Source organism: Pyxicephalus adspersus, chromosome 9 (genome assembly GCF_032062135.1).
Source record: "Pyxicephalus adspersus chromosome 9, UCB_Pads_2.0, whole genome shotgun sequence".
Classification (NCBI taxonomy): domain Eukaryota; kingdom Metazoa; phylum Chordata; class Amphibia; order Anura; family Pyxicephalidae; genus Pyxicephalus; species Pyxicephalus adspersus.
Window position 1 is genome coordinate 3531861 of NC_092866.1, and position 12613 is coordinate 3544473.

The following is a 12613-nucleotide window of genomic DNA, read 5'->3' on the forward strand; positions in this document are numbered from 1 at the left end:
TAGAGAATCTTCGTAAAATATTTGATCCATATTGTTCATAAAAATTTTTTTGTAGTGCTTTTGTAGGTCTCTTCATTCCGATAAAGCTGACTATGTTCTGCAAAACGCGTAGAATGTTTTACTAACATCTTTAAAGACTTCCTTTGACATGTATATGTAACCAAATCACCGATTTAATGTTACTTAGATTTTAAAGGCTATGAATAAAATTGTAATTTAAAATTTTTACAAAAAATTTATATGATTATGCATGAAATATGCATCTAACTTTATGGCATAGGTAAAATTTTATTCGGAAGCCATCTCCGAGCTCCAGTCCAATGATACATGGGAGGAAGCTGGGTCTATCATTCTAGGATTATTGATTGCATAAAAAAAGAGACAATGTAACATATCATCTGTAGACTGAAATCCATACCAAGCATGGAAGGTTCCATTTGACTAAAAGATTGAAAAAGGAACAAATAGATTATAAGCTTTTGGTTGGGCTCCTCCCATCCTCCTGTGTCATTGTCTGTATCTGTCTGCCATTTGCTACCCCTCCTTAATGTACAGCGCTGCGTAATATGTTGGCGCTATATTAATTATTATATTAATTATAATTTTGTGATTCTTAAACCCTTCTCTCCTGGGCCTTAGGTTCTTTCTGAGATCCTTCCAATTGTTCTCTTACCCAAACTTTGTACATATAGCCACATTGTCTACCCTATGTGTCTTGCCTTCCTCTGAAGAAAACATTAAGGCGAAATGCGTCGGGGATAATGAGACCTCATCCAACATCTTCACAGTCAGTAAAGGAAATAACAAATTACCAATAGCAAATCTTTGTCTAGTATACAGTCTATTGATATATATGGCGATTGGACTAAAAGTTCTATTTCAATTTATTGAAGATATTTATTAATAACGTATATGTTAATATTACTGGTTGTCATGTTTTCCAATTTGCATTCAACACAACAATGTCCATGTTGACTCAACCGTTATCCGGACCTTTAAACTAAACCTAGAATATTGGGACATTGCCATTTACCGGTACAAACATTCTCTTTACAAATGTCGGTCAGCGGTTTGCCGGCAGCCCCTCAAATAGCAGTTATTGCGGTGCCCGATTGTCGAAAGATTTACCAAAACACCCCCCTCCGCTCTCCTCCAAAGTGCTTCATGAATACAATCTTTCCCTGGAAGGTTTATCCAGACGGAGCGAGGGGAGGGCAGGCCGTATGGGGGCCGCGCACTTTGCAAGATTTGCTTTCCTATGGATAAATGCAATCAAAGTTTATCTGCTCACAGAAGCCGACCGGATGGGATTGTTTCAGCAGAAAGCAGAAGAAAATTGTAACTAATGTTGTGGAAAATGACTTGGATATTGCCTGCTCGGAACGGCATCACAATTAGGCTGGAATGGGAAGAATGGATGGAAGAGGAGACAAATGGAAACAAATCAACACAAACAGGCACTGTCAGGAGTACTTTACTGACGTAGAGTAATGAAAGCATTACTTAAGGTTCTCTCGGCGTGCCGATACAATCTGCTCCGCATGGGGTCGACGTTCCGAGCCAACGCTAACCAAATCAGCAGCTTTCAGAGAGGGATATTCAATAAAAGCATCGGAGACATTTACAGGAGCAGTATTTTCACTAGAATTTTTTTATGGCTGGGTGAGAAGAAACTGTAGGTGGGTGGCAGACCCTGTATTGTGACCCAGCTTCTCATTAACCACCCCAAAACAGACAGATTGTTGCCGAAAAGAGCTGGGGAGAACACTTATGTTGAAAATATACAGAGTGACTAAGACCAGCTAAACCTTTCAAAAGCAAATCTGAATCCAGAAAGTGAATAGTGACCGTGGGCAATAGCTCATTAATGATGGTGCCATCCTTCTGGGCAAAATAGAAGATGAAGGCACAGTCAGGGGTAGTACTTTGACCATGTGAAAGGTAATAAATACTTGGAAACATTACTGAGCGTGCACTTTACAATAAAATATACATCTTGCAGTTCCGATACTTAAGTACCCACTGTAGGTGCCTTTTTGGTCTACAGCAGTGGTCCCCAACTTTTTCAGACCTACGGACCACTAAACTTAGGGAATCCGGACCACGCATGTGCGGGAAGCCGTGTGTCACTCAAAGAAACCTTAACCCCCAGAGTAACGTCATGAAGCCAGAATCACCCCAACTCTCCCATCGCAGGTTTGAGCCTGCGATGGTAGAGTGAGCGGGCTGTGTTCAGGGAGACAACCTGCCCACCGCCCTGAGCCTGCCATACACACGGGGGACATGCAATCCCCAACCTGTAGCCCGCAGACCATCCTCGGGGGGGCACACCTGCCAGAACCGTGGACCACAGGTTGGGCATTGCTGGTCTCCGTGCTCTCTCGGGCCAACTGTCAGATGGCCCCGGCCCACTAATGGGCCGCAGACCGGGTGATGAGGACCCCTGGTCTATAGGAGTCACCATGGGCACTTCCTAGGGTCTGTGGCTTCTCTGCACCATATGTAGAAAACTGCACTGAATATTTCAAAACCAATATTATTAATAATAATAATAATAATAATAATAATATTATTATAATTAATAACCAGTATTTATAGAGCACCAACATATTACGCAGTGCTGTACATAAATAGGGGTTGTAAATGACAGAAAGACACAGACAGTGACAGAGGAGGAGGAGAGGACCCTACCCTGAAGAGCTTACAATCTAGGAGACAAAACACATCTCTCATATGGCCAATAACTTATCAGCTCCTCTGTGGGATTGGAGCAGACAAGCTAGCTTTCCCCCATTATTGAGCCTTGGGCACTTATCCTTTTTTGGACTACTTTTGGTACAAACCAACCTCTGCAATACAAGGAAGATCTGCCATATTGCTCCAAGTTGCACAGATCCTTAGTCTTACCCTTATTTCCTGTATTCAACCCATAAACTGAACGGACTTCACTTGCTGCCTAATATTTCCCAGCCTTATCCAATGCCACTGTAACCAGATCAATGTCATCACTTCACCGGTCATTGGTTTTATGGCTGATTGGTGTATATGCACAAAACACACACATTACATATATATGATAAGGATTAGCTTAATGAAAAATGAGAAGTAGATGGTGGATAATGGATAATATGGAATAATCCTCATGGAGAGAAAAGCAGATGAAGGCATTGTGATGTGTAATAAATTCCTGGACGGGTTACACAAACATTACTTAGCATGCAGAGACATAGAAATACACACATATATATAATTCTGGGCTACTTTAAGATATGCATCCTCATTTCTGGGATTTTACAATTCACAGGTGACTTCATGTTTAGCTGGTGAAGTATCAGAAGAACCTTCGATATAAAAACCGGTTTATTATGCCGGCCGCTCGCATCCAAACAGTTATTTGTATTCAATATCAAACCGCATCAGCTGGATTTTATTTCATTTAGACACAATTTGCATATATATTACATTATAAAAGCCGCGTGTAAAGCTTTGTGAAACATTTCCAGAGCAGGCCCCGATGATAACATGACATTTGCTAGGGGCCGCAGAAACATGGGAAGTGTAAACCAGTAAAATGTTTGATGTATGGGGCTGCAGAAGCTCCTCATCCTCTAGATGCTCCTCATTCCCTATAGATTACCGTTCCTGCAGATGAGGCGGTCACATAACGCAGCGCTATGGTCCAGGTGGGGGGACTTAAATTCATAAATGAGGGGATGGGAGAAGAATAGACTTTCAGACAACCCTTTCATGTTAAGCAAAAATTCTCCCGGGATTCCTACGTCACACATCCCAGGAGGCTCTTGGATGCTTTCTCTGCATGCGCATTTCCCCTTTCGCCAAAACAGGGGTAAAAATCTGATCTTATGCATGTGCAGTGAGACTGGCAAGTTTTTTTCCCCAACTATATTACCCAAACTCCCGCCTGGGTTGGGTGATTTAGTAAGAAGAACCCGGAAGAGGAGGAGAAGATGGCGGCACCTGGAGCGCCAGCCCGGGACGTCACGGGACCCGATGGAAGAGACCTCTGGACTGATCGACTGCGCTACTAGATTGGAGGTTGTTTTTTTTGTTTTGGCCGTTTTTGAGTTTAGTGAACCTGGCTTATTGGGAGGTCGATCCTTTGACTCCACTCATTGAGTGGGAAGAATGAAGATCAAGATCTCCAATTTTGGTGATGGCACACGGGACGGATAAACCAAAAGATGTCCAACATAGAAAGGAAATTAGTAAGTGGACAAATGGGATTCTCTTATCGATAATAAAAACAATTATGTTTTCTACCTTTATTCTATGTTCAGGTTCTTTATAAGACAAGTTTGTTAGCTGGAATGTACTAGAAAATGTTACAAAAACAAACTGTCGTTTCCCAAGTCCTCAGCATGTCTTGTTGGTGACCATGAGGATAGTTTGGTCTTCTTGGTGAGGCATTGTTGGAATGTCTTGTTGGTGACCATGAGGATAGTTTGGTCTTCTTGGTGAGGCATTGTGGGGATCTGAAGGACGGCCAATTGATAAGTTGTTCCAACATGAACCCGTCTGCTGTAATGGCTAATGTGTATTTTGTGCAGCTTCCCGAGTGAATGACTTCATGTGTCTGGGAGTTCCTGGAAGTCCAGCATTTTAGCTTTATTAAGCCTACAATACGACTCTCCAGTCAGATCCTCCATACCCTGCAATGAGGTCTCGACGCATGCTAATCTTTTTGCTTTTCTCGTCCCTTTTACTTTGTAACTTTCTTTTCTAAACAAACTTTCAAAAATTTCACTGTGAGCAGAGGATTTAGTTCTCCTTATCAGGATCCACATAAAAAAACGATCATCATAAAAAAAGCGATTCCGAAATCTCCTTTCTCCAAATCTGGCATGAGCCCCCAATTATACCAAGTCCACCTCCTTATTTTCCCCCATCCAGCATAGAAGAGTAAACTAAAGAATCAGATTGGGCATTAAAAGCTGGAACACCAAAAAGCTTTTTTTATAAGAAGTAGCCTTATAATTTAACTCCAGCCAAAAATTGAAGAAAAAGAACGAAAAGGTCCCAATCCTTCCCCAAGTCACTACAATTGCATTACTATTGGAAAGAATTCTCATCACTTGGTTTAGTTGAAATTTTAACTGTTCCCCATCAGATTTGCTGGAGTTGGGTTGTTATATATAACATTCAATGACTTTAACACGTTATAAAAAAAATGAAAAAAATAAAAGGAGTCTGACCTGTGGTCAATCCCGGCTGGTTCACCATTTCCACGGGATCTTGCAGGTGGATGAAGACGACGAGGCCGGCGAGTCCAAACAGTAAGATGAAGGAGAACATGCATGTAAGCCTCATTATTACTCCTCTCCGATCAGTCCTGAGACCAGCCAAGAAAATCAACCATTCCAGCCACCATTAGGAGTCCATCTGCTCTTATTTTCTCATCTTCCCACCTCCGGCTTGTGAAGCATCACTAGAAAAAATCAAGAAATATCATAAAAACTCAATCTTCATAAATTTCCCACTAGATACACAAACTGCAGAAAAATTTACTTTACTGAACCTGCACACTTGATATGAAGGATGCACAAAGCTGACAACGCTGCTGCTAAACACAAGGCGAGGGTTTCATGTGGTCAGCCTGCAACACAAGTGTGTTCTATGAGGATCTACAGATTGGAAAACTATTCAGATACTGAAAAATATATAAATCCTAAAAGTTAGAGTTCTATTTTAAGTGCATTTCATAAGTTCACCAACCAAAATTAATTTTTCCCATTTGCATTCAATTTTGTTGTTGTTTTCTGAATAAGTATTTACAACCAAATATTTGTAACATTTTGGGAAAATCCACAACTCCTTTACAATCGATTACTCCATTTGATCTCTGGGCACGTTCTACCCAGGTGACACCATTCTCTAAGAAACAAAATGAACTGGAAGGGGGCGCAGATCTAAAATGAAAAAAAAACCTGACAATGGTAATTTGGACCTTTTTATTAATAAAGGATACCAAGCATCCTTCCTCCAGCTCAAACAACGGAACCATTCTTGTTACTGACTACTGAGACATGGACACCATTCCTCCAACTGACCACTGACATATGGGCACCATTCCTCTCCAGTAACACAGTGAAAGCATTCTGAACACCGGCACCATCCCTCCTACTGACACGGGGGACTTTCTTTCACTGGCACAGGGGCACCATTCAGACGCAACAGCAGGGGCAACATTCATCCAGCTAAAACAAGGGTACCATTTCTCCAAATGACCATTGTCACTGGCACCATTCCTGCCCATTTCTCTTTACAGACACTGGGGCACCATTCCAACTCACTACCCACTAGCACCATTCCTCCAGCTGAAACAAGGAGCCAGATATGGGTAAATAATCACAAAATGACAAAGGGGAACCATTCCAGTCACCCAGGGGAGGAATTGTTACCATTGACACTGGCACCATTCCCCCTACTGATATGGAGGACTATTGCTCCCCACTGGCACAGGGACACCATTGAACCCCAACACAACACCAGGGGCACCATTCATCCAGCTGAAACAAGGGTACCATTTCTCCAAATGACCATTGATACTGGCACCATTCCTGCCCATTACTCCTTACGGACACTGGGGCACCATTCCTCCACTTGAAAAAAGGGAATAATTACCACTATTGACTACTGAGACATGGGCACCCTTCATCTCCAGTAGCACAATTAAAGCATTCCGAGCACTGGCACCATTCCTCCCAATGACATGGGCGACTTTCTTCCACTGGCACAGGGGCACCATTCCTCCATCTTAAACAAGCGCACCATTTCTCCAACTTAACTATTGTCCCAAGGGGAAATATTCCTTGTGTCAGTAGGCAGGGGCAACTTTTCTCCAGCTCAAACAACAGGAAATTTTTCTGCTACTGGCTACTGAGACATAGGCACTATTTCGCCAACTAATCACTGACAAAGGGGAACCATTCCTCTCCAGTGACACTGGCACCATTTCCCAACTGATATGGAGGAGTATTACTCCCCACCGGCACAGGGCCAGCATTCTGACTCACCAACACGGCCACCATTCCTAAAGCTGAAATGGGGGCACCATTCCAACTACTGAGACATAAGCACTAAGCACTACTTTTCCCACTGAGCCGAGACATAGGGGAACCATTCTGACCATTGGCACTGGCACCATTCCTCTTACAAACATGGGGCACCATTTCTTTCACTGGTACAGGGGCACTCTTCTTCCCACTGACACGGGTCAATGGTCACTTCCACTGATGCCAGATTAGAGAGCTCCAATTCCAATATTTTACTTTAATGAATGCTTCAAACGTTTACCTTCTAACACCTCCATTCTTTACACAACCCGAGTTCAATTATCAAATCTTTCCCACCAGGATTTTCAAACAAACACTTTTTCTTTTCCTTATTTTGCAGCTTTGTGAATTGAGCCCAGCAGTCCAGATCTTCACCCACATTTAATGTCATCACCTGACAACCTTCAGTAAAATTTTTACTGTCCCCTGAGGCTACTCCCCTCGCCTCTGAGCTCGGAGGGGGCGACCCCGATTGCTTCTGCACCAATAACATTTTATTGGCATAAAACACACAAGGCAGTTACTGTAACCGTCACACCGACCACTGTTTACAATTGGACATTTATGGGAAAACCAATAAAACAAAGAGTTTTGTGTGGAATCCAACAGCCTGACATAAAAAAGGATTCAAAAGGAAGACAAAGAATGATAAATATAAAGAAATGAGAGACAGATAAAGATGGATGGGGTGGATGGATAAAACTGACAGATATAGGACAAATGGATATGACAACGGGGTGAGTAACAGAGAGAAATGTAATAGCTGAACAGAACTCTCATTCATATTTAAAGAACTCCGATCGAAGTCATACTTTGATACTTTTAGATCAATAAATAGAACCAATTAATAACCTCAATTCCTGAAACTGGAAAGATGGGTGGTGTTCACATGGATGACAATGCTGCTGAGAACATTACAATTAATATTATATTAATAGGTAAAAAAGTGTTCAATACAGAGATGCCCCCTGCACTACTAATTTTCAACCACTAGATGTCCATAGTGCAAAAGCCAACATCATTCAACCCTTTCCCTCTAAACCCAGATTGTCCTGGACCTTTCTCCAGCGTGTGAATGAGCCAGTATAAAGAGAAACAGAACAACGATGGGCTCATTTCTTTCTGTGTCTGATTTCAGGGTCTTGCATTCCGGTCCCTCCCTAAAGGATCATTTCAAGCAGATTGTGGGCAGTCAGGGCAAGAGAAACATCAGAATCTCTAGACATGTCTAAATTACCTAAAAGTTTAATGGCAACACTATCCTGCCACAAATATGCACTTATCCAAACCAGTTTCCCACGATTAGGGAAGGGCTTCTGTTATACTAATGGACACGCCCATGAGGAGCAGACTTTTAAAGCTCTGCAGGATTTTTGTTATCAGGGTTGGCAAGCCACACGTTGGCATAGTGAGACCGCACTAGTTTGTTAATTAGCCTTTTAAACTTTGCTTTATTTCATTTTTAAAGAATAAGGTTGCATGTGTGATCTAGTAGAGCCTGAAGTCATGTGACACAAGGAGAATTTCCATCACCTGCAGCATTTAGTCCCACCGGTCACTGTCCTAGCGCAGCAAAATGTGGTCAATGCACAAATGTTCTGCAGGAGAAATGCAAATAAATGTTTCATAACAGATTTTCAATCGGATTTAGCAAGTGGAAAAATCGTAGGGCCCCGTAAGACACACGCCAACTCCTTGTCACAGAAAAGGGGTCCCCGCCTATCCGGCCGCTCTGCTTCCTGCGCAGGTGAGACCGCCATCTCTGTGCAGCTGCAGAATGACGGTCTGGCGTTCTGCCACCATCGCCTCTTACAATGATCTGTAATCGCTCAGGATGTGCAGGCCGCATGCAGATTACCAGCTGGCTCGCTTACTACATGTTAATGCGTAAAAAGGAAGAAAATCAAAAAGGCAAAAAACAAAAAATGAGCTGCAGACATCACAAAATACACATCTGATCTCTTATGGGTTGCAAATGTGCCAATAAATGCAGCGTTAATAAAATGCAGAACCTAGAATTTATTTCATTTTTTTTTAACATTTGTATACCAAAGAACTACTAGAAGGATATTCATAAAGCAGTGAATCACACATTCACTGGTGGTGAATCAATCACTCTAAATAAAAACACATGCTCCAGAAGATTCACCTAAAGTGAAAGTCACCTTGATTGCCCTAGACAAACACTTCTGATAAAAGCTTTTCTGGGATGACTCAACAGAATAAAATATAAAAAATACATAAAAAGATATTTTCTAAATATTTATAAAAAAAATTTGAGAACCCAACTTTAGAGACGAGGAAAGCGAGAGCCATTGGCTAAGGAACAGATATATTTTGTGTCCAATCGAATTGTCTGGGTTTACTTTATTCCCTATAACAAAAAATATTCATTATAAAAAATAAGCCTACAATATAAAAATAGCAATAGATGTTACTTATATGTCGTGTAAAAACCTTAACGTTGCCCCACCCCTTCCCACCACCTGATCACTGAGCTTGCCAATCACATTTAAGGATTACAAGAAAGGCGTGGCTGGTGGGAGGAAGAGGCGGAGTCAGCTTGACATGTGACTTTAGCTGCCTTTTCACTCATCAGGAGCTCACTTCGTTGAGTTATAAATAATAAATCCTAATTATTAATCTTTCTGTGGTCACCAAATTTCATTATAAAAAGTCTCCGTAAAAAGCTGCAAACTGATTCATGGAAGGAAGAACTCTTGTCAAGCCGGGGCCATTATTCTCATTTCTTTTTCTTTGAAAGGGATAAAACACAAATGTATCCGAGAGCTCCCACCATACATCCAGGTATGGCTTCATTCATTTATTAAAGAAATGTGAATGGGTTGGTAAATGCAGCCGATACAAGGAACCTGAACCCATCCTAATATTAGCTTCCTGTACACCAGAGATTTGGGTCTTTACTGCATTGTCTTTCATATAACCCTTCCTGACAAGAGGAGGGAGCAGAGAGATAACTCCTATCAGTCTTCTGCTGCTCAGACAGGGGTGCTCCATTCCTCGCTGCAAAGAGGTCACAGGGTGCTCAGATGTGTTGTCTATCAGGGGCGCATGGAGCACAGGACTATAAGTATATACCAGAGGGCTCTCTATATTAGTCTGGTGTCCCCACTGCAACATTCCTGTTCCAACAACAACCGTAATTTGTTTGGATTCTCTATCACTGCCCCTGGGATCATCACTTCGGGGCAACCAAAGGAAGGGAACTTACCCAAAAAGTGTCAAACTGGGTTTCTTCTCAAGGTTCCCAGAAGCTTCTTCTGTCATTTTGGGCCAATAAGTCCCATTGATTGAAGACGACCCTTTCCACCCGGTCTGACTTTTGTCTTAAATATCTCATGAAGCAGGGATATCACTCCATATCTTCTGTCTGGACCCTCGCTGGTGCCGTCTGGGCACAGGGGACCGGTTACCCTACAATGCAGATGTGCCCATGAACCAAAGACCCAGAAAGTACCCTTTTTCTAAATATTCTCTCCAGGGTCCCAAGAAAATCCCTCCACCGGACAGCCAATAAGAAATTTCCATTTGAGCACCTGTATTTAGAAAACGGAGCAGAACCAATGACCACAGATTTCATGCCAGTACTAGACATTTGGTTGGGTTTCTATCAGGGGGGTTGGGGGAGCGTTACAAGGGAGGTGTCTATGGGGCAGCCTGCAGAAGAGCTTCTGGGTCATGTTGGGGAACCTAAAGCATTCTAGGGGCCCCAGGTTGATTCCTGCAATTTTTTTTCTTCCAAACTTAACTTTACATCTTATAAAGCTAAATTGAGCAAATGCCCAGATTTTGGTATCGCTCTCAACTCTTCTCTTGCTCCCTGAAAATCCCTTTTGTTATTTTTTGGCAGCACCCATTGGTTGACCATTACGCAGGTAATAGGGTGAATGTCCAGCAAATCTACATATTGAAGGTAAATTCTACCAGGAATGTGCATGCAAGTTGCTTGGAGGTCACAAAATGACAATTGCATCGCCATCTTCATCTGAACGACCCGACCCCATGTTTCAACAGAACCGGAATAAACGGTTATGGAAATTTCCTCGTTGCCCGCATCGTATTGGCAGCCTTCGATGTTACAAGGCTGGCATGCAACTTCATTAAGGCAAATACATAATGGAGCAGATGCTGTTTATTGTCTATATATATAGATTTTGTTGCCACCTACGTGGGGCTGCCTTTTAGCAGCTGCCCAGTAATGCAAATTGATTGCATCTGGCTGGCAGCATTAGGTCACAAAGAAAAAAAGGGAAAACGATTCTGGCAGACGGGTTTGATGCAATCGATGCTGCAGGAAAAAATTATATACAAGACCGTATGAGATGAAGGCCGAGTTGGCTTCCTATAGATGAACGAAATACATTGCACCGGGCATCGGCCACATCATGAGAATGTCATGTGATATCATTGGGATAACAGAGGTCCCCCAACACGCCGTTCAGCACATGCCTATGGGGCAGTATCTATAGCCCCATGTAATGTCAGGTCTTACTGATCCAATAGCTTTCATACTTTCTTATAGACCTGGAAATGATTCACCAATTCTGGTCAGCAAAAGGAAACGAGGGACCCACACTCCTCAATGTAGCATGGGATATTGAGAATTGAGGAACCCACAATTTACATACTGACAGCTCTGCAGCAGTAATCTGGCCTGCAAGGCCAAGAGCCAGTTTGGATTTGCTGGAACACCGATGTTAATTGTTTCCATTTACATATAGTGCCAAGATATTTTGCCTCCTATTAGATATTACTAAGATTAGTTGCTTTATGCTCCACCCCCGAGGAGCCTAAAGTTCCAAACTAATGCTAAATAAGCAGACACATGAACACGGTCAGGTGGATAAACTCACTTATGTGATTTTGTAAAAGTACTTCGACCAAACCTGCACATACATATTGGGAAATCACTGAAAACACCACATCGGGACCCAATCCTGGAAATCAGCTCCTTTAGACTGGAAAGGGCCTGGACCGTAAAGGATATATCTTTGTAAAGACGGGTCTACATGGTAATTCTGGATGATCCTGGCCTGTGTATCGTTTCGGGCTGCCCTTAGCCAATCACAAGGGAGCAAATGAGAGGCAGGAACACCTGTGAAGTCCTCGGATCAGTTACTGAACAAAGCATCAAAATGTGAATTAATTCTATTGCATTTGGCCCTCCAGGGTTTGTGTTTTGCTTGTTTCAGTGCCATGGGGCCTAGACAGGAATAGTAGCACTTTACCAGCAGTAACCAGACATTTTCAATGCTATGCACTTTCCTATAATTATGTTAATGGCTACTAAACGTATCAGTTGTAACAGGAGCCTCGCTTTGCCATAGCCAGTTGCGCCAAGGGTCAGAACCCCCCAATTCTTGCAGCTTTCTGACATAACTCCTCTCACTGCCCTCCCTCACCCGTTTCTGCAGCAAAACTTATTTCAAGCCGTGAAAAGAAAATAATGGAAGAAAATGTATATCTGTCACCCAGGGAAAGGACGGGGGACTGCGGCATGCAGGAATTTGTTTATAAAT

General features: G+C 42.4%; 1 protein-coding gene across 1 annotated transcript in view; it reads right to left on the reverse strand.

Moving 5' to 3' along the window:
* Positions 1-5442, reverse strand: part of CHST8 (carbohydrate sulfotransferase 8) — a 146204-nt gene extending 140762 nt beyond the window's left edge. The window contains exon 1 of the mRNA XM_072422556.1: positions 5214-5442. Coding sequence (XP_072278657.1) covers positions 5214-5328 — 115 coding nt within the window. The 5' untranslated portion in view covers positions 5329-5442. The remainder of the gene's footprint in view (positions 1-5213) is intronic.
* Between the last annotated feature and the right edge of the window lie 7171 nt (positions 5443-12613).